At 43.0% G+C, this 23,342-nt stretch overlaps 1 protein-coding gene across 3 annotated transcripts in view; it reads left to right on the forward strand.

Moving 5' to 3' along the window:
• The first annotated feature begins 14 nt into the window (after positions 1-14).
• The window catches only part of HOMER2 (homer scaffold protein 2), a 133,404-nt gene continuing 110,076 nt past the window's right edge, over positions 15-23,342 (forward strand). The window contains exon 1 of one of the 3 annotated variants that reach the window (XM_024349348.3): positions 15-86. In XM_024349348.3, coding sequence (XP_024205116.1) covers positions 82-86 — 5 coding nt within the window. In that variant the 5' untranslated portion in view covers positions 15-81. Of the gene's footprint in view, positions 87-292; positions 380-23,342 lie in introns of those variants that run through there. The other 2 variants (XM_016927306.4, XM_016927309.4) reach the window with 2 other exon arrangements.

A 23,342-nucleotide genomic window follows, 5' to 3' on the forward strand; every position in this document is an offset into this window, starting at 1 on the left:
CTCGCGATAACTAAGGCTCTCCGTGTGGATCGCTTTGCAACAGATCGCTTCTTCAAATGCTGGCACAACGCCCAGAGCTCGATGAGGTGTGGGCAAGTAGCTGTCTAAAGGTGGATGATGCCCTCCATGCGCTTTCAGCCTGCCTGGTGGCTGGGCAGTCGAAAACGTCGCCGGCTATTAAGCTCCTTTGATTGGGAGCAGGTGACGGGTAGAGACGGAAGTTCTGGGAATCACCGGAGAAGGGAGGGAAGGGCTCCTTCCGGCCGCCTGCTCCCGGAGTCTTCGTGGGGAACGTGAGGTGAGAGCAGGCGGTGAAGAGTAGACACGACTGATGACTTCAGGGATGCTACATCTTTCTCTCCTGCCTGGGCAAGCCTCGGTAGTAAGATTTCCGTAGTCCGTTTTGTATGTGGTTTTGCAGAAACATACCCCCTCTCTGTTCCAGCTTCAGTCGTCAGTATCCAGCTACTTCCAAGAGTCTTGCCCATGTCTTCTGGGATGTTCAGCAAATGTATAAACACTTAATATCCCGACAAAGCTTGGCCTCTTCCCTCCCAAATTACTTCCCAGGCTATGCACCCGTTTTTGTTAATACAACCAACTTGGAAACTTTGATGTCAGATTTGATGCCCTTTCTTTCCTTTCCATGCTCCAATCACTTGCCAAGTCCTGTCGATTGTACCCCTACAGTAATTCTGTCATCTTCTTACCCACTGCCCCCACCTAATCAACGTTCTCATTACCATCCCCTGCACGGTGTCAGTGCAGTACCTTTCTCATTGATGTCCTGCCTCTAGCATCACTCTGCTACTAGCCTATCTTACATATACCTGCTATAGGTGTAGCCGTCTTCAAGCACCACCGTGATCCAAAATAGCTGATCCAATGGCTCTCTGTTGCCTGTAGATTAAAGGTCAAGTTTATTAACTTGGATTCAAAACTTTTTTTATTTTCTGCTGTTCCCCTTCCATTCTCCCTCAGTCAGTGGTAAACCAGACCCTGTGAAGTACGTCATGCATAAATTATTACATTTTTATAGATTGCTCATGTCCCTTGCATGAAATAGCTGTCTCTCCCCCTCATCTCCAAATGTTGAAATTCTTTCCATTATTTAAAGCTTTAGAAAGTGACATCTCTACCTAGAAATAATTTTTCTTTCTATTGAGAGTCCATCATATTTCTGGAATTTCATGTATTTAGTTATTACCACTTTCTAACTTCGAACTAAAATTATTTACTTGCAAGTCTTTCCCCCTATTAAACTGTAAACAGGCCTTTATCTAATGCATTTCTACATTCTGGAGTGTATAACATTGTGCTTTTTTTGTTTGTTTGTTTGTTTCTTTGACACAGGGTCTCATTCTGTTGCCCAGGCTGGAGTGCAGTGACGTGGTCATGGCATACTGCAGCCTCGACTTCCTGGGCTCAGGCGATCCTCTCAGCTCAGCCTCCGGAGAGCTGGGACTACAGGTGCACACCACCACCCTGCTAATTTTTTGTATTTTTTGTAGAGATGGAATTTTGCAGTTATTTCCCAGTCTGGTCTCGAACTCTGGGCTCAAGCAGTCCACCCACCTTAGCCTCCCAAAGGGCTGGGATTACAGGCCTGAGCTGCGGAGCCCAGCCCCACATTGTGCTTTTTCCATGACGTTAGCACTGAATAAATGTTTGTGGAATGAATGATAGAACTATGAATATTCCAAGTAATGTTTTAGAAACATTAACCTAGCAAAAGTATATAGGATAGTATGGATGAGGGAATAGGATAGTCTTGGTGTTGGGTAGTAAAGGTAAGAGGTGTAACAACCAAGGTTACAATAATTGAATAAAAGGCCGGGTGTGGTGGCTCACGCCTGTAATCCCAGCACTTTGGGAGGTCGAGGCGGGTGAATCATGAGGTCAGGAGATCAAGACCATCCTGGCTAACACGGTGAAACCCTGTCTCTACTAAGTATACAAAAAATTAGCTGGGCGTGGTGGCCGGCGCCTGTAGTCCTAGCTACTCGGGAGGCTGAGGCAGGAGAATGGCGTGAACCCAGAAGGCGGAGCTTGCAGTGAGCAGAGACCGCGCCACTGCACTCCAGCCTGGGTGACAGAGCAAGACTCCATCTCAAAAAATAATAATAATAATAATAATAATTGAATAGTACTATTCTGGAGCTCCAGTAGTGCAATTGGTTAGCACACAGTACTTATAAATAGTACTATCCTTAGTTACTGAGTGGATTACGAGAGAAAAAGATTGGTAGAAATCAGGGAAGGAGCTGGGTGCAGTGGCTTACTCCTGTAATCCCTGCACTTTGAGAGGCTGAGGCAGGCGGATCACTTGAGGTCAGGAGTTCAAGACCAGCCTGACCAACATGGTGAAATCCTGTCTCTACTAAAAATTCAAAAAAATTAGCCGGGCGTGGTCGGGGCGCCTGTAATCCCAGCTACTCGGGAAGCTGAGGCAGGGAGAATTGCTTGAACTTGGGAGGCAGAGGTTGCAGTGAGCTGAGATTGCACCACTGCCCTCCAACCTGGGCGACAGAGTGAGACTCCATCTTAAAAAAAAAAAAAAAAAGAAAAGAAAGAAATCAGGAAAGGCTCCAATTCTTTGAGCCTGGGAAATTGGGGCTGAAAAGGAATATCCATAAGGTAAAGTGGCTTTAAGGGAAAAATGAACTCAGAGCCCAAATACATTTGTAAAATTTGAAACACTGGTGAAATATTCAAGAGAAAATTTCCAGGGAGTTGTTAGAAATACAAGACTAAATCTCAGGAAAGAGAGGCTCTGCCCAGATATGTAAATGTGTGAGTAATTCATGAAGAAACAATAGTTGAAATCACTGGTGTACAGATGCTCCCCGACAGGACTGTTTGACTTAACGATTGTTGTACTTTACAATGGTACCATGTGCATTCAGTAGCAGGGTACTTTGAATACCTATACAAACATTCTGTTTTTCACTTTCCGTACAGTAGTCAATAAATTATATGAGATATTCAACATTTTATTATAAAATAAGCTTTGTGTTAAATGAGCTTGCCCAACTATAGGCTAATGTAAGTGTTCTGAGCATGTTTAAGGTAGGCTAAGCTAAGCTATGATGTTTGGTAGATTAGGTGTACTAACTGCATTTTTGACTTAATGATATTTTCAATTTATGATGGGTTTATCTGGACATAACCCCGTCAAAAATCAAGGAGCAGCTGTATATGATCTTTTCAACAGGGAAAGTATTCATAGAGAAGAGAAGGCGACCAAGGCCTATCCCTCAGGAAATACCCATATTTAGGAGACAAGAACAGGAAATAGAAAACTTGAAGAGGGGCAGTGTGACAATTGAAAAACTAAGAAAAATGCTTCCTCACCTAGTATCAGGAATCAAGAAGGATATTTGGAAAAGGGGCTTCTTGTAGGCTAGTTTGCTTGTTTCCTTGTGACTATTATTGACATTATTTGTAGTATTGAGGACTTACCCAGAAAAGAATATAGAGATTGGGCATCCCTAATCCCCAAATACAAAATGTCCTCAAATCCAAAACTTTTTGAGTGCCAACATGACACTCAAAGGAAATGCTCATTGGAGCATTTTGGATTTCAGATTTTTATAGTAGGGATACTCAACTGGTATTTTCTTTCCTGTGAATTTGTGTGTGACACTTAGGGGCCTCTAGGCCTCTGAGGGTTTCTATGAAGAACTCTAGGTATTCCAGCAGATTTTCAAATTTTCAAATGAAATTTTTTTCTGCCCACCAATGTCTTTTCATTCTCTGATATGTTATCGATTATTATGTCTCATTTTCTGACAACAGGAAATCTGTTTCATGAAGGGGAATTTTCTAGATAACTGACACTCAGACTTTAAGCATCAGAAATTTTTTATTGAAACCATTTTTGATGGAAATGTTTGCAAAATGTGGCTCTTACCTATCTGGTATAACCAGAATATATGGGCCATAATTTAATCTTTGCTGGCAACTAAAAGTCACTGTTAAAGCATCAGTTATATTCTTCTGGATAGTAATATCCTTGGGCCTGTTGATGTGCATGAGAAAGGTTACATCATGAAATTTATAGTGTTTTTTTCTACTAATTGTAGACATTTTGTTTTACTTAAGCAGATATATTTTTCAAATTGTGGTAAAATATATGTAACATAAAAATTACCATTTTAACCATTTTTAAGTGCACAGGTCATTGACAGTAAGTACATTCACATTGTTATGCAACTATCACCACCATCCATCTCCAGAGATTTTTTCATCTTCTCACAGTGAAATTCTGTGCCCATTAAGCCATAACTGTATTTTCCTCTCCCCTCTGCCCCTAGCAACCACCATTCTACTTTATCTTTATGAATTTGACTACTCTAGGTACCTCATGCAAGTGAAATACATTATATGCTGTTTTGTGACTGGCTTCACTTAGCATAAGGTCTTCAAGGTTCATCCACATTGTAGCATGTGTCAGAATTTCCTTCCCTTTTAATGAATAATATTGCATTGTATGTTTACACCATATTTTGTTATCCATTCATCTATTAATGGACACTTGAGTTTCTTCCTCCTTTTGGCTACTATGAATAATGCGTCTGTGATTATAGATACACAAATATCTATTCAAGTCCCTGCTTTCTATTCTTTTGGGTGTATACCCAGAAGTGGAATTGCTGGATCACATGATAATTTTATTATTAATTTTCTGAGGAACCACTGTAGTGTTTTCCATAATGGCTGTGCCATTTTACATTCCCAATAGCAGTGCACAATTACTCATAACTTTAAACCTTAGTTTGACCCAATCATCTACAGGCAAAACACACCAGCAGAAAGTCCTGGGGAATGCTGGCATCAAAAGAACTCCGCTTTCAGAGGCCATTCGTGATCTTGGACAATAACCACTTTAAAGACTAAAGCTGAGGGTCAAGAGGTTATGCAGTTTATCCAGGGGCACAGCTGATAAATGAGCCTGTCAAATGGGACAGGAAGAGGGAGATATTGGGCAGCTTGCAGTTCCCTGTGTCTTTGGCCAGTGCATCCTCTGCTCTTGCAAGTTGTGCCTGCAATTATTCCTTCTCTCTTCTCTGTTTTCAAGTCTCCGTCTTTACTGGCTGCTTCCACCCCACACTTGCTCAAATTTCTTCAGTCTCAAAACAAAACTGATATCCTGCCCTCAATCCTGTATCCTCTTCAGACTATCTCGGATCTCCTTTCTCCCGACATGGGTATTTTACAAAGAATACTCCACATCTGCAGTTTATACTTCTCTATCTTTTCTATTCAATTCAGTCAAGTTTCTGCCCTTGAGTACTCCACTGAAACCACTCTACTAAAACCACCCTGGCAAAGTTCACTAGGGAAAAGTTGTCCCAGGGCCAAATTCAAGACTCTAAAATTGTCGGCATATTTCATATCTGTGCAGTATTTGATGCTTTTATCTCCTTCCTCCTTTAAACCTTCTCACTTTGTTTCCAAGTTTCTCATGATTCTCCACTTCCCTGGGTCACTGTTTTCTTATTGCTCTGTATTATTTTATGTGATGGTCAGTCAGGGGTGGCCACAAAAGGAGATACAGGAGAGGCTCCGAAAAACAAAGTTCATTACACTCACAGGTCCTGGAGATAGGAAGCACAACACGCCACGCAGAGCCACATGGGAAAGACACCAGGGTGGTCAGAGGCAGAACACAGAGCAAGGGGAAAGCGTTAGGCCGGAGCCTTTATTGGAGTTTCATTAGGAAAGAAAAGGCAGGTCAGGGTAAACATTTTAGGATTGGCTAGTTTGAATAATTTCAGAGGGCTCTGAACTATAGGGATGGTCCCTAGCTGCCTGGTACCTGGCCCTGGGGTGACTGAGACAGGAATATTGTCTTGTGGGGTGTATGGACCATATAGAGGGGGTATGGCTGTTGATTGGTTGGTTTGTGTATCACAGGCATGCTCTTGGCTGGGCCCTTTTTTAAGACATCAAAACATCATAATATATAACTCTTAGTGGTATATAACAAAAAAACATGATTTACGGAAATTTAAATATATATATATGTGTATATATATAAACATGCATACATATATATAATACACTTCTCTATCTCTGTCTCTTTGGCTGATTCCCTCTTCCTCTGCCTGCCACTTAAAAGTTGGTATCCCCATAACCTTGCCTGTACTCTCCTTGTGTTGCCTATGCAGACTGTCACTTTTGTGGCTTCAGCTTCCATTTCTGTTCTGATGACTCAATGGATATCTCCAGCCATCCATCACATATGAGCTCTAGACTCATAAATACTCCTGCTTGCGAGAAATTTCCATCTGGATGTCCAACAGGCATCTGCAACATGTGTCTAAATGGGAATTCATCTTTCTTCCTGAACCTGTTTATCTACCTCTCTTTCCATTTTCAGAGAATGCTTCCTCGCAGTTTCCCTTGCCAGAAACCTAGCAGCCATCCTGGACTCTTCCATCTCTCTTACTCCAGATACTCAGTGTCTCCCTGAGTCCTGTGAACTTCAGCTTCTGACTGAACTTTCTCTTCTGTTTGTTCACTCCTCTTCATTCCTTCATGTCACCCTCTTAGTTACAGCCCTCATCATTTTTCACACAAACCAAGGTGACAGTCTCTAACTGGTCAGTCCCTGTATCTAGCCTTGCTCCCCTCCAGACCCTTCTCCACTCTGCTAGTAGAGCATCCTTTATCATTGTGAAACATACAGAAAATAATTGATGATAATATAATTAATTGTATATCTATCGGCTAGCTCAGAGTAGCTTGATTATATCTAGGCCTGGATCCATTTACCTTTCAGTGATTCCTAATTTCTTCTAGGATACAATCCAAGCTCCTTAGTTTGGAATGTGCAGCTGATCGAGATTCAACTCTGTCTTATCGGTCCAGTCTCATCTCTTGCCACTCTCCCTGTATTAGTCTGTTCTTATGCTGCTTTATTAATAAAGATATACCCAAGACTAGGTAATTTATAAAGGGAAGAGGTTTAATTGACTCACAGTGCAGCACGGCTGGGGAGGCCTCAGGAAACTTACAATTATGGCAGAAAGGGAAGCAAACACGTCCTTCTTTATATGGCGGCAGGAGAGAGAAAAGTGAGAACCAAGTAAAGGGGGAAGCCCCTTATAAAACTGTCAGATCGTGGCCAGGTGCAGTGGCTTACGCCTGTAATCCCAGCACTTTGGGAGGCCAAGGCGGGTGGATCACGAGGTCAAGAGATCGAGACCATTCTGGCCAACACGGTGAAACCCGGTCTCTACTAAAAATACAAAAATTAGCTGGGTGTGGTGGCACACACCTGTAGTCCCAGCTACTCAGGAGGCTGAGGCAGGAGAATCGCTTGAACCCGGGAGGCAGAGGTTGCAGTGAGCTGAGATTGTGCCACTGAACTTCAGCCTGGTGACAGAGTGAGACTCCCTCTCAAAAAAATAAAAAACTGTCAGATCTCATGAGAACTCACCCACTATCACAAGAATAGCATGGGGGAACCTACCCCCATGATTCATTTACCTCCCTCCCACAACACACGGGGATTGTTGGAACTGCGAAATGAGATTTGGGTGGCGGCACAGCCAAACCATATCACTGCCTAAATGAACTAAATGCATACCCATATCAAACTGTTTAAAGTTATTGGAAGACTTCGTACTATGTTGTACACATGCTGTCCCTTCTGTTTGCAGTGCCCTTCCCACTCTGGTCTACCTGGTAAACAGCCTTTTCAGGTGATCTTCCATGATCATCCCACTATTGTCCCCACCTCCAAGTAGAACGGATTATTCTTTATGTCTTTCATATACCTAGTCATGCATTTATCACAGGAAGTGAATTCCTGTGAGGAATTGTAATTTGTTTACATCCACCTAAATTATAAACTCCTTGAGGGTAAGGCCGTGTCTTTCACATCTTTAGCAATGAGCATAGAGTCTGGCAATCTGATACATAGTTGGTGCTCAGTTAATATTTATTGATCTTGCCCCTGCCTTCCTCTCCAGGTTTGTTTGTTTATTTCAATATGGGGTCTCCCTCTGTTGCCCAGGCCGGAGTGCAGAGGCACGATCTCGACTCGCCATAACCTCTGCCTTCCGGGTTCAAGCGATTTTCCTGCCTCAGCCTCCAGAGTAGCTGAGACTACAGGTGCCTGCTTCCATGCCCAGCTAATTTTTGTATTTTTAGTAGAGACGGGGTTTCACCATGTTTGCCAGGCTGGTCTTGAAATCCTGACCTCAAGTCAGGATCCACCTGCTTCAGCCTCCCAAAGTGCTGGGATTATAGGCGTGATCCACCATGCCCGGCCTTCCCGTTTTATTTTTGACTAATTTTTTCCCACTTCCTCTCCCCTCAGTCAACATTCAACCATATATAAAGACTCAGCCCACCTCTTGTACATAACACATTTGTTTCCTGGACTCCCTTTTATCAGATAACCATTCACATTACCTTATTGAATCTGTTTTGATGTTCCTCTTTCCTGCTAGAGTGTAAGTGCTAAGAGTCCGGGGCCATGTGTGATGTCTCTTCATCTCCAGCACCTAGCACTGAGGCTGACACACATCAGGCAATGAAGAGATGTTTATTAACGTAAGAGTGAAGGACTTAGACTTCCCAATTTCTAAGGTCTCCTCCAGCTCTAAAACTGATTTGAGGCTCTGAAAATGTGACATAATCTAAAAGTTTTCTCTGAGCAGATGGTCACAACAGTTGAAGCACCAATTTAAGCAGTTGGCAAATATGAAGGTAAACATTTAAGAAAGTTAATCAGAATGAAGGTGAATCCTTCAACAAGACTGGAAAATTAACAAAACTGTATATCCAAGTGGTCCCAGGCACCCCGTTTGCACCCATGGTGGGTTCCATATGTTCCCTCAGATAACACATGTGCCTTGGGAGCTTCTCAGAAAGGTGTTTAACAACCTCCCTATGACTAAACCACCATTGGCTAGAAATGAGCTGCAAGCACTTATTTCTCTGCAGCAAAAATTACTTTTTTTTTCAGCATTTTGCTGTAATTTGCTTGATTTTTGTTAATGCAAAGTAAGATCATTTATGTAATATTTGTGTTCAGGTATAATCCTAATCTAAAGATTCTTAGGATTTTTTTTCACCCCAGAAACATTGCTATACAATATATTTCTGGGCTTAGTGTTGGAGGAGTGAGGAGAGTTAAAAAAAAAATGTGGAACACAGCTGGGTGCGGTAGCTCACGCCTGTAATCCCAGCACTTTGGGAGGCCGAGGGGGGCAGATCACCTGAGGTCAGGAGCTTGAGACCAGCCTGGGCAACATGGTGAAACCCCGTCTCTACTAAAAGTACAAAATCAGCCAGGCATGGTGGTGCATGCCTGTAATCCCAGCTACTTGGGAGGCTGAGGCAGGAGAATTGCTTGAACCCTGGAGGCAGAGGTTGCAGTAAGCCAAGATCACGCCATTGTACTCCAGCCTGGGCAACAAGAGCAAAACTCTGTCTCAAAAAAAAAAAAAAACAAAAAACACACACACATCTTAAGATCTAATTGTACTAATTGTAGAGTCAACCAGAAGATAGTTATGATGGTAATATATGCAGTATATAAAATAGTGTGGCCTCACGCCTGTAATCCTAGCACTTTGGGAAGCCGAGGCGGGTGGATCACCTGAGGTCAGGAGTTCGAGACCAGCCTGGCCAACAATGGCAAAACCCTGTGTCTACCAAAAATACAAAAATTAGCTGGGTGTGGTGGTGGGTGACTGTAATCCCAACTACTTGGGAGGCTAAGGCAGGAGCATCGCTTGAACCCGGGGTGCGGAGGTTGCAATGAGCTGAGATTGCATCACTGCACTCCAGCCTGGGCGACAGAGCGGACTCCGTCTCAAAAATAAATAAATAAATAAATAAATAGTGCATGATAATCTAATGGGATGCAGGGAGAGATAATTGCAACTAGATATATAAGTATAGAGGTACTTCAGGGTAAAGGAAGAATAAGAGGAAAGTGAAATTAACCCTGAGAAATTTACTGAAGAAGGTGATTCTGCAACAAGCATATACACGGAGTGCGTGCACACACACACTATATGGACTGCCAGAAGTGAGCTCCTGTGAGGAATATGGATTCTTGGGTGCAGAGGATGCAGACTGACCATTCTTTTTAAATTTATTTTATTTAAAAAAAATTTAATTTTAATTTATATGGGTTCATGGTGTATATATTTATGGGACACAGGAGATGCTTTGATACCGGCACACAATGCGAAATAAGAACATCGTGGAGAATGGGGTATCTATCCCCTCAAGCATTTATCCTTTGTGTTACAAACAATCCAATTACACTCTTTTAGTTATTTTAAAATGTATGATTAAGTTATTATTTACTGTAGTCACTCTGTTGTGCTATCAAATAGTAGGTCTTACTCATTCTATTTTTGTTGTACTGTTTAACTATCCCCACCTTCCTACCATGCCACTACCCTTCTTAGCCTCTGGTAATCATCCTTCTACTGTTTATCTCCATGAGTTCAATTGTTGTGATTTTTAGATCCTACAAGTAAGTGAGAACATGCAATGTTTGTCTTTCTGTGCCTGGCTTATTTCACTTAATGTAATGACCTCCTGTTCCATCTATGGTGTTGCAAATGACAGGACCTCATTCTTTTTTACGGCTGAATAGTACTCCATTGTGTATATGTACCACACTTTGTTTATCCAATTGTCTGTTGATAGACACTTAGATTGCTTCCAAATTTTAGCTATTGTGAACCATGCTGCAGCAAACATGAGAGTGTAGATATCTCTGATATGCTGATTTCCTTTCTTTTGGGTATATACCTAGCAGTGGGATTGCTGGATCATATGGTAGCTCTGTTTTTAGTTTTTTGAGGAACCTCCAAAATGTTCTCTATAGTGGTTGTACTAATTTACCTTCCCACCAACAATGTGTGAGGCTTCCCTTTTCTCCACATCCTCACCAGCATTTATTACCTGTCTTTTGGATATAAACCATTTTAACTGGGGTGAGATGATACCTCATTGTAGTTCTGATTTGCATTTCTCTGGTGATCAGTGATGTTGAGCACCTTTTCATATGCCTGTTTGCCATTTGTGTGTCTTTTTTTTCTTTTTGAGACAGTCTCTCTCTTGCCCAGGCTGGAGTGCAGTGGTGCGATCTTGGCTCACTGCAATCTCTGCCACCTGGGTTCACGTGATTCTCCTGCCTCAGCCTCCCGAGTAGCTGGGATTACAGGCGCCCACCACCACGCCCAGCTAATTTTTGTATGTTTAGTAGAGACAGGGTTTCACCATGTTTGCCAGGCTGGTGTCGAACTCCTGACCTCAGGCGATCCACCTGCCTCGGCCTCCCGAAGTGCTGGGATTACAGTTATGAGCCACCACGCCTGGCCTGTATGTCTTCTTTTAAGAAATGTCAGCTAGGCACAGTGGCTCACAGTGGGTCCTAATTCTTTTGTAGAATACTCTTCAGAGACAGACTCCAAGACTGCTGCATTTCCCTGTGGGGTGACTCACAGAGCTCTTTACTAGTCTTCTCTCCCAAGTGCCCCCAGGGAGCCCCTGTGCAATATCATCCCAGTCATATTTGGAATATGAACTGTGACCCTTACTCACCTAGGGAAATATGTCTCTCTCCTCAGATTAGAGCATATTCATTCTAATTAGACATTGTCGTGTATTGACTCTGTTTTCACCATGGTAGGTAGAAGTCTGCCCCTCCCATAGGTGAGTGGAGAACCTTTGCTCTATGGAGACCTTTAGTATTTTTTTTTTTTTTTGAGATGGAGTTTCGCTCTTGTTGCCCAGGCGGGAGTGCAATGGCGCGATCTTGGCTCACTGCAACCTCCACCTCCCGGGTTCAAGCGATTCTCCTGCCTTAGCCTCCCAAGTGGCTGGGACTACAGACACGTGCCACCACGGCTGGCTAATTTTGTATTTTTAGTAGAGATGGGTTTTCTCCATGTTGGTCATGCTGGTCTCGAACTCCTGACCTCAGGTGATCCACCCGCCTCTGCCTCCCAAAGTGCTGGGATTACAGGTGTGAGCTACCACGGCTGGCTGATCTTTAGTATTTTTAAGTGGGAAGGACATTGGCTTAATTTTTTCACCCAGGCTGGAGTGCAGTGGCACGATCTCTGCACACTGCAACCTCTGCATCCTGGGTTCAAGTGACCCTCGTGCCTCAGACTCCTGGGCTCAAGTGATTCTCCTGCCTCAGCCTCCCGAGTAGCTGGGATTACAGGTGTGCACCACCATGCCTGGCTAATTTTTGTATTTTTAGTAGAGACAGTGTTTCAGCATGTTGACCACGCTGGTCTTGAACTTCTGGCCTCATGTGATCCACCCACCTCAGCCTCCCAAAGTGCTGGAATTACAGGCATGAGCCACCACGCCTGGCCAGACATTGGCTTTAGATGGATGCAGATGACCTGAGTGACTTTGCTGAGATCCTTCTCTGAGCCTCAGTTTCCTGATTCCAAAAAGAGATTATAATGATTTTATGAACTATGATGTGTTTTCTATAGCCTAGATGATAAGCATTAGCAAACAGTTGCACTGTTTTCCAAACCAAAATAAAACACTCTAACTTGGCTTGAGAAGGGAGAGGTTCTAATACAAACATTTTGTCATTGTCCTATGAAAACAACCATGTTAAAATGTGAAGACTACTAGCGCTACCATTATGTAGTAAATACTGAGCATTTACTACATGCCAGGCACTGGGCAGAGCTTTATATTTATATTTACTCATTCTCACAACAACCTACCTGGCTACATATTATCCCTCTCTTACAATCCAGGCTTACAGATGACGGGCAGTTATGATAAGCAAGCAGGAGAAATGAGATTTAAAGCCAGTTCTTTTTTCAAAGCCTGTGCCCTGCCCATGGAAGGGATAACTCAGGAACCTACAGAAAAACATATTTGAGCCATATTTCTGAGACATAGGAGCTGGATGGCAGGGTGGTCAAGATTGCTCTGTGGTGAGAGACTAGAATGCAGATGTTTTGTGGTTTTGATTGAAGCAAGGTCTGTTTGCTTTCATATTAGACACTGCTGTAGCCAGAAGTTGGAGCCTGTCAGGGTTCAACAGACAACCTGGACACAGTTTATAGTTCCTTTTACTTTGACTTATTCCTGAAGCTGGAGAAGAGCAGTGCAAGATATAAATGAGACAAGGAGGCAGGGAGGCTCCCTGTTGCCTGCCTCTTTTGTACCTCATGGAGGTATACTCCGAATTTAATGATTCTTGAGAACTCACAGAGAGTAAGATGTCCACCAGGTCCAAAGCATGTAGAACTGTGGGCTCACTGCTTAGCGCCCAGATACAACTTTTACCTCCATATAAAGCATTTTGTTACTCAGAAGGCCACGTCACTTGCGGTTATTATCCATATCTGAGGCTTTGAAATTCCTGCTGTGCCAGCACTTGAGGCAATCTCCATTTTCTTGTACCTCTACTGCAGTGCCTAAGAATTTTCTTTCTTTCTTTTTTTTTTAAGGCAGAGTTTTGCTCTCGTTGCCTAGGCTGGAGTGCAGTGGCGCCATCTCAGCTCACCACAACCTCCGCCTGGGAGGCCGAGGTGGGCAGATCACCTGAGGTCAGGAGTTGGAGACCAGCCTGACCAACATGGACAAACCACATCTCTACTAAAAATACAAAATATTAGCCAGGTGTGGTGGCACATGCCTGTAATCCAGCTACTCAGGAGGCTGAGGCAGGAGAAGAATTTTCTATTTATTTCCACTCGGGTGCTTTCCATGGCCTGCAACAGACACACCAGCATAAAGTTGCATTCTATTGTAAAACTTTAAGAATATAATTTGTATTCTTAGCCAGAAGGGCACCCCACCTTCAGGTAGAGGTGCAGGAGTTCTTGGATGGTTAAGGCCAAAATTTTCTTCAAAAAAGAAGCTCTGATAGAGACATAAAGCAGATTTGTGATTGCCTGGGTTAGGATAGGATAGGGATTGACTGCAAATGAGCATTAAGGATCTTTTTGGGCTAATGGAAACATTCTGAAACTACATAGGGGTGATGGCTGCACACTCCATAAATGTGCTACAAATCATGAATTGTACACTTACAATGGGTGAATTTTATGGTAGGTAAATTATACCTAAGAGCAAAAGAAGGAAGGGAGGATGCTAGCAAGCTAGCTCGAATATACAACCTTGAAGCACTTGGTTGAAACCCCAGGATAATATGGCACAGAGAATAGAAGAGGAGATTTAGGCCTGGAAAATCTTAAGGGCAGGAGTTAATGATTAAAATCTTAGTGTCCAGACATCTACCTTTGAGTAGTCTGTGTCCTGATGTACCTCTTGGAAAGATGACAGTCCTAATATTACTATTGGCTGTGGCAGAAATAGCTAGTTCCCTCCCCCACCCCCATATCAGTTCTGTTCTGTCCTTGCACAGTAAAGGAAGGGTTTTGAAGCACTGGCCCAGAACTGGACTGATTTTAGCACAGTCAGAGATTAATGGCAAGAGCCATAGTTTCTTGCTTCCAAGAATCCTCTAAAATCTATTTAAAATTTTAAATAAATTCTCCACTGTAAGGTTGTTGCATCTAAAGAGAAATGTCAACGTGAAGCTGGCTATCCATCCAGGCTGGATAGTGACACAATTACTAAAATTTATTTGAAAATGGTGTCAAAGTAGAAAAAAAAATGATACCCTTAGCAGCTCTGCCTCCTCAACAGCTTCTGTTTATCTTTCTCTCTCTGTGTGTGTGTGTGTGTGTGTGTGTGTGTGTGTATCTGTCTCTCTTGCTCTCTCTCTCGCTATCTCTCTCTCTCTCACCTGATTCAGAATTCTTGAGAAAGGATAGGAATCACCAATGTTAGAAACAAGAGCCATGCCCCAGTGCCCTGTGGAAGTTAGGACTGCAGGAAGGAGCACATGAGCTTCCTCTTCCCTACCCCCCATCATTTTACTTACCTGCACCTATGGCACGATCCAGAGCCCAATCTTTAGCTGAAAACATCCAGAAATCCAGAGCTGCTCATTATCAAGAATTGGGTTACGTTAACCAAGCTCATGATGTTCTCAGTAAACAGGTGCCCGTGTATTAATTTACAATGAGGAATACATCTTCCCTTTGAATGGACTGTTTTCTTCCCATCAATAATTCAGGGAGTCCCTTCCTTATGTCTGGGTATCCAGGAGTTACCAGGGGCCATGGACTATGGCTTTTCACCTCTGTGTCCTCAGCACAGGCTCTGGAACACAGCTGGTGATTAACAAATATCTGCCAAAGGGAATTGAATTTTGCCAGCGATAACGCTTATTTATCTTGGGCCATTTTTAGTCAAACAGGAGCTGGAGATATTTTTACCCACGTATTATTGTAGTCAAAGGCTGTTTCTTAGCCACAACATCCATGCAAAACACAGCATGGCAAGAAGAGGCCATTTTTTTCTTACACAGCTGACTCCATTTTAAAGAAATTTTATCTCAGAGGATTTACCTAGCAAGATATCAATCTACTTCATTTTGTTTGTTCTCTTTTCCTTTACATTCGACATGAATGCTGTAAAGGATTCTACTATGGCACAGGTAATAATAGCAAACACAACTATAGAGTCTCCACTGCCCATCCTTGAAATAGATTATTCAGTAGAAGAAGAGCAGTGCTGTCATTTACTGAGTTGTATGGGAAGTAAGGATCAAAACCAAAGATAAAAAAAGAATTATGAGTCAGTGGAGTCCAATTTCGCCTTGATGGTAATGTGAGGCACGTTATTAGGTCCATTTTCAGGGAAGATTACATTGTTTGGAAGGAAGTGTCCTATCCATTTTTCAGAGACCTGGTGATAAAATCACTGGCGATAAGAAACCTCTCTCAGGCCCCAAAACATAGGCCTCTCCTTCTCTTGGGCCCTCTCAAATCATCTGCTGATCTAGATACTCCTAATAGTCCCCAAGCCCTGCTGACAGCTCTGTCCTCCCCCTGCCTCAGGCAAGAAAAGTTTCTGGTCAGGTTGAGGAGGTCTTGCTCAAAATTCCTCTCATTCTGCATACTCTGCATGTGCAATTATCTATTCCTATGGCTTCAGCTACCACCTATAAGCTGGATGGAGCCTTTGCCCCTCACTTACCATGTATGATCCTCACAGTGTTTAGGCATGAGTTATTTTCCACATGATAATCCTCTTTCACCCCCATCAGATATCCTAGGTCTCTTTTCATCCAGCTGTTGTGTTCGTTTCAGTTAAACAAACATTTATTCCATGGGTGTGGCAGGCATCTTCTGTAGTTGTTGAGGATACAAAGGTTCTATTTAAGTTAATTTTCCTCTATTTCATTTATAGAGTTTTTTATTTTTATTTTTACTATCCAGTAATTGTTGGAATTTCTAAAGTGTTAACTTTCAGTTACTGTTCTCTTTCTATCCCTGCATCTTCCCTAAGTTTATTACTATGGTTTCAATTTCATAAAGATAATTTTCAAATAAAACATCTGGCTCCATGTCTTACCTATCTCATTTACTGTATGCACTTAGATGTCTCTTCGTCTCTTTAAATAAACATTTATTGTAGCTTTAGTTCCTGGATCTCTAAAATGCAGAAGTGAATGAGGAGTGTTCCTTGGTCAGTAGGTGTATGTGAACCTACCCACAAAGGCTGAGGGAGCTTAGAGGCCGAAGAAAGAGGCTGACAAACCCAGCTTTTCAGAGGGAAACATTTCATAGGGACTTATGAACAGAAGTGATGTCTAGGCAGCCATAAGAATCGTAGATCCCCGCATCCGCCCTTTATAAATAGCAAGCTTTTAGGGTAAAGACGTGCAGCTAGTCATGTCTTCAGACTTTCTTCCAAGATTCATGACCACTGGGGAGGTTAGGTAAGCATCTTTATGAGGGTTTATCTGTGTACAGCGTTGCTTCAAGACCTTACTGCAGAATACCTTTGTGTGTGGAGATCAAACATCATGGCAGTTTCGCCCCAAGATGGTGTGACTTGCCATGCAGTAGGCTGGTTTCCTACAGGAAGCTATTAAGTTATGGTGTATCAATGCAGTGCAGTTTTAAGCAGCTATTTAACATGCTTACAAACAACTATGGATAATTCTTCTGCCTCTCTATCCACTTTCTGAATTTCCTCAATGAGAATCCCTTTTCTAATCAGAAAAAACATGAGAGGACATAAGTGATGTGATCAATTATGTCTTAGAGAATAAGGTGGAAGAGAGGCAGCAGTTTGCTGTCACCTTTGCCAACATCTGCTAGCCAATCCCCCAGTATTTCTCAGACCACTTTACTTTAGATCTCTTTTTTTCCTTCCAGATAGTCTGGCTGTGAAGGCAGCTGAGATTATGATCAGCCTCGAAGCTGAAACCTATAGTTTGTCTCCACACTCCCTCTCAAAATAAAGTACTTTTTAGACTTTGAGCTGCCTAGGAAAAGGACTATATTTTGTTAATTTCTATAGCCCCAAAGCACTTAACAGTGTGTGAAACACAGTCTGAAATGATGGAATACTATGCACCTGTAAAAGGAAAGCTCTTTTTGTTCTGTTATAGGGTGATCTCTGAGATAAGTGAAGTAAGGCCAACTGCAGAACAGTGTGTATAGAATACTACCATCTGGGTAAAGAAAGAGGAATTTTTAATTTCTGGAAAGATGCCTCTGGATAGGGAACTGTGTTGCTGGGGAAGAGGGGTGAGAGGGAGACTTTTCACTGCAGACCCTTTTAAACCTTAAACCTGTGAATGTTTTAGTGATAAAAATAAATACAATTTAAATCTAAACAAATGTGTTGAATGTATTTGAAATATCCAGAATAGGCAAATCCATACAGACAGAAAGCAAATTAGTGGTAGCCAAGGGCTAGGGGAGGAATGAGGACTGACTGACTAACTGGGTTTGAGGTTTCCTTGTGGGGTGATAAAATATTCTGAAACTGTGTAGTGGTGATAGTTGCACAACATTGTGAAAGTACTAAATTCCACTTTGGTTAAAATGGCTGGCCATGGTGGCTCATGCCTGTAATCCCAGCACTTTGGGAAGCTGAGGCGGGAGGATCACTTGAGCCCAGGAGTTTGAGACCAGACTGGGCAACACAGTGAGACTCTACCTCTACAAAAAAGAAATAAAAAATTTAAAAATGATTAAAATGGTAAATTTTATATTATGTGAATTTTGTTACAATATGTTATATATATTTTTGAATGAGTGAATACGTGAATAAAATACCTATTATATTTACACATATACATTAAATGGCCTGCCTGTGCAGTGAGATATCTCTGCTTTGTGGAGTGGTTTTTTGTTTGTTTGTTTGTTTTTTTCCTGAGACAGAGTCTTGCTCTGTCACCCAGGCTGGAGTGCAGTGGTGCGATCTTGGCTCACTGCAACCTCTGCTTTCCGGGTGCGAGTGATTCTCCTGCCTCAGCTTCCTGAGTAACTGAGACTACAGACGCCCGCCACAACGCCCAGCTAATTTTTGTATTTTTAGTAGTAGAGGTGGGGTTTCACCATGTTGGCCAGGCTGGTGTCGAACTCCTGACCTCGTGATCCACCCACCTCAGCCTCCGAAAGTGCTGGGATTACAGGCGTGAGCCCCCGTGCCTGGCCTGCTTTGTGGAGTTTTTAATGGAAAATTCCAAACATATGCAGAAGTAGAACAGCATAATAAACCATCACATACCTACCACCTACCTTCAACAATTAGCAACTCATGGCCAAACTAACTCCATTTATACCCTGACCCACTTCCCCACACCCACTGGATTGTTTTGTAGCAAACTGTAGGTATTTCAGCATGTATCTCTCAACACTAAGAGCTCTTTTTTTTTAAAACTTACGTTATCATACCTAAAAAATTATTCCTTAATATAAGCAAAAAATGGTGTTCAATTTTCACAGATTTGAACATCTCACAAACACCTTTTTAATTTTTATTATTTAGTTATTTATTGAGACAGGGTCTCCCTCTGTCACCCAGGCTGGAGTGCAGTGGGACAGTCATAGCTCACTACAGCCTTGAACTAACTCCTGGGCTCAGTTGATCCTCCTGCCTCAGCCTCCCAAGTAGCTGGGACCACAGATGTGTGCCATCATACCCAGCTAATTTTTATTTTTGTAGAGACAAGGTCTCACTATGTTGCTCAGGCTGTTGTTGAACTCGAGCAATCCTCCCACCTTGGCCTCCTAAAGTACTGGGATTACAGGTGTGAGCCACCGTATCCAGCCACAAACATCCTTTTTAGAGTTGACTTGTTGCTTTGTGGTTTTAAAGAGACCAAACTACTTTTCTCAGAACTGACCTAGTAAGTTCATTCTCAGCCATCATGAAATCTTGAGGAAGTTAAAGTTTCTTATCTGAAGATGACTGAAGTTGGACAAGATGCTATTAGTTTCATTCACACTCACGTTTTCTAAAGAGTTTCTGAGAAACAACTTTGCTCACTGTAACCCACAATGCTGTGTGGCAGTAGATGTCAGTCATGAAATGCCAGTGAGACCACTGAAATCCTAATCCAAGAGGTCCCAGGTTAACCCTGCAAGTCACCAGGAGGAACCTCTCTATTCTACCTCTTGGCTATTAGTATCTTAACATTTTCCCGCCTTTGTTTTATGCAATTCTGGGTGACTCCTTTTTCTGCTGGAGGCTCCTAGTAAAATTCACTTTTGCACACTGTCCAAACTAGTATCCTAGGTTGTCAACCTCCCTAAGAGTCAGGGAGCAACAGGGTGTGCACTGGAGTCATAGGCTGCAGCTAAGGCTGTCTTAAAGAAATTGTGAAGTTTGACTGTTTTCTTTCCCCCCCTTTTATTCTGTTTTTATAATATACTTACTGACCTACATAGGCATGTATTTCTATATAATCTGTTACAAGGTTGACTTGATTATTTTATTTTCCTCTTTCTCCGTGTTTTAGTGAACTTTCCCCTTCACCTTGGGCCTGTTACTCTCACCTGTACCTCCACTTTTCCTCCCACATACTTTGAGCTCCAGCACAATGGCTCCCTTCAGCTTATGCTTACTCCTTGCATTCACCCCTCAATTCTACCATACTCCCAATGCCAACTTTGTTATACCCTCTAAAGTGACCCCTCTTTTTTAGGGGACAGGGTCTCACTCTGTCACCCAGGCTGGAGTGCAATGGCACAATCTTGGCTCACCACAGCCTCGACCTGCTGGGCTGAAGCCATACTCCTGCCTTAACCTCCTCATCCCCCAGTAGCAGGGACTACAGGTGCACGCCACCATGGCTGGCTAATTTTTGTATTTTTTGTAATGATGGGTTTCGCCATATTGCCCAGGTTGGCCTTGAACTCCTGGGCTCAAGCGATCCTCCCATCTCGGCCTCCCAAAGTACTAGAATTACAGGCCTGAGCTACCACAACTGGCCCCATGACCCCTCTTTTATCTGCTGGGAAAAAAAAAAAAAAAAAGGGCTTTGAGGACCCACTTCTCTTCAGGAGCCAATGCACTCTGCTGCTTGATAATAGCCCAATGTGTGCCTTTAATTCTCACCACAGCCTTTGAGAGGAGGTACCAATATTGCCCATTTTACAGCTAGGGAACTTGAGGTACAGGGAAGTTAGGTAACACGTCTGAGGTTAATAAGTATGGGAGGCCAAATACAAATCCAGACAACCTTCTCACTTAACCACTATGCTCTACCCCTTAACCCCAAGAAGTGATTTTTATGGTTTTAGAGAATAGTACCTCAGAGGTAGGAGATATTTACCTGAGATCAAGCAAAGTAGCAACTGCTTACTTCTATTAGGTCAGATTGGCTCTGGGTAACAGTATCTTTTATTTCAGCATTTCCTAAAATGTTCTCTGGAAAACTACCTAAGGTTTAATGGCGAATAAATTCATCTAATTTAGAAAATATAGGCTGGGCACAGTGGCTCATGCCTGTAACATCAGTACTTTGGGAGGCTGAGATGGGAGGATCACTTGAGGCTAGCAGTTAGAGACGAGCCTGGGCAACATAGTGAGACCTCGTCTCTACAAAAAATACAAAAGTTAGCGGGTGTAGTGGTGTGTGCCTGTAGTCCCAGCTAATAGAGAAGCTGAGGCAGGAGGATCCCCTGAGCCCAGGAGTTCAGGACTGCGGTGAGCTAGGATGGCACCACTGCACTCCAGCCTGGACAATGCAGTGAGACCCTGTCTCAAAAAAAAGAAAATATAGTAAATTGTGTTCATTTATTGGAATTTCCTAAGTCTACATTGACATATTAAAGGTCCTAAAAACAAAGAATAAAGAAACTTATTTCACTTTGTTTAGCATAGTATTTCCCAAACCTATGGAGCACGGAACCTTTTCCTGCTGCATAACACTTGTTGACTTCCCATGGAAACACTGCTTTCTGTAAACTTTCTGAAGTGAAGATAAATAGGGATTATTTCAGAAATTTTGTTTTGTTTTGTTTTGTTTTGTTGAGATGGAGTCTCACTTTGTCACCCCGGCCGGAGTGCAGTGGTGCGATCTTGGCTCCAGTGGTGCAACCTCTGCCTCCCCAGTTCAAGCGATTCTCCTGCCTTAGCCTCTCGAGTAGCTGGGATTACAGGTGCAAACCACTGCGCCCGGTTAATTTTCATATTTTTAGTAGACACGGGGTTTTACCATGTTGGCCAGGCTGGTCTCGAACTCCTGACCTCAAGTGATCCGCCCACCTTGGCCTCCCAAAGTGTTGGGATTACAGGCGTGAGCCACCATGCCTAGCAGAAATTGTGTTTTAATTAAAACAAAGCCTAACTGGCTAAATTAATTATAGGTCCAGCTTGACCTATAAGAAATAAGCAGTTGCTTAATTAAAACATCTGAATCTCTAGCCAAATGGCATTCACCAGCCTGTTTTATTGTAACCCTTTCTGATCTGGAGGAGTTTTAGGAAGGGAGTGGTGATGATACAATTGTGCCATATGTAGGCAGGGGGACGCGCTGGAGCAGCCTGAACGTGAATGAACCTCCCAGGCTTCATTCGGCAAGCCTGTATCAGGAGGGCCCCAAGGTTAAATTTCAGCTCTGACAATTATAGTTGGTGTCCAGTGTCTTCCTCTGTAAACACTGACCTCAGATTTGGTAGATATAAACTGCCCAAGTTATTTCCATAAAATGACCCAGCTGGATCTAAAGGTAGAATCTAATGTCACCAGCTATCTGTAGTCATTTCCTAATTAATATCTGGCCAAAGAATACCTGGTTCTTTAGTTCTAAATTAGGACTACATCTCATTGTCAGTGCTCAGTTGTAGGGAAGCAGCCAGGGCATGGGGCTGCCAGAACTTGGGATCATCCAAGGCTTTTGGCAGCAGAGGTGGAAGTAAGAGGCCCTGCATGGAGGATGTTGGAGGAGGAAAGGCCAAATTTGCAGAAGCAGCAGGCCCATAGGAGTTTTGAGGGTTGGTAAAAGTAGCCAGTGGTCTGAGGAGCTCCCAAGATCCCATGATAAGACTGCCTGGGAGCCTTTACCTTCACAGCTCCAGGCAGCTAGGTCAGCCCCTCTTTGCTAATGGAACACTCCAGTTCATTCTTTCCCAAATTTGCCTTTTGTAAGAATCACTCCAGGTGCTTATTAAACATGCATATTCCCACACCCCATCCCAGAAGTATTGAATCGGAATGTTTAATGGATGCCTGTGTGATTCATACGATGAGGCAAGTTTGGGGAAACACTGTTCTTTCTAGTTGCTCAAAGGCTCTTACTCAGTAGTAATGGGCTCAGTCTATTCCTCCTAGTGCTTTTGTTTCCTATCAGCTAATTTTTTAGCCTGACTGGGGACTCCACAAGGGTCCGTGTCATTTCAGAAGAGACAGCAGACCCAGTGCGGTGGCTCATGCCTGTAATCCCAGCATTTCGAGGGGCTGAGGCAGGAGGATCACTTGAGCCTAGGTGTTTGAGACCATCGTGGGCAACATAGGGAGATCCCATATCTACAAAAACTTAAAAAAAAAATTAGCTAGGCTTGGTGGCATGCACCTGTAATCCCAGCTATTCGGGAGGCTAAGGCAGGAGGATTGCCTGAGCCCAGGTGTTCAAGGCTGCAGTGAGCTATGATTGCACCACTACACGCTAGCCTGGGCAACAACAACAAGAAGACAAGGTTTCACCATGTTGGCCAGGATGGTCTCAATCTCTTGACCTCGTGATCTGCCTGCCTCAGCCTCCCAAAGTGCTAGGATTACAGGTGTGAGCTACTGTGCCCAGCCGGCAAGGCCTCATTCTTATTTTCTTTAGGGTCTTTGGGCTTTTAGCCCCTCTGGGCAAGGTCAAGTCTAGCCTGATGTTGGGTCCCAGCTAGACTAAGTTTATGTTTTCTCCCTTTTCTCTTGGTTAGCTTTACCCCTCTTGTTTTAATAAAAAGTAGTTTAGAAGTGGTTTGATGGACTGATATTGGTGTCAC

This window comes from Pan troglodytes, chromosome 16 (genome assembly GCF_028858775.2).
Source record: "Pan troglodytes isolate AG18354 chromosome 16, NHGRI_mPanTro3-v2.0_pri, whole genome shotgun sequence".
Taxonomy (NCBI): domain Eukaryota; kingdom Metazoa; phylum Chordata; class Mammalia; order Primates; family Hominidae; genus Pan; species Pan troglodytes.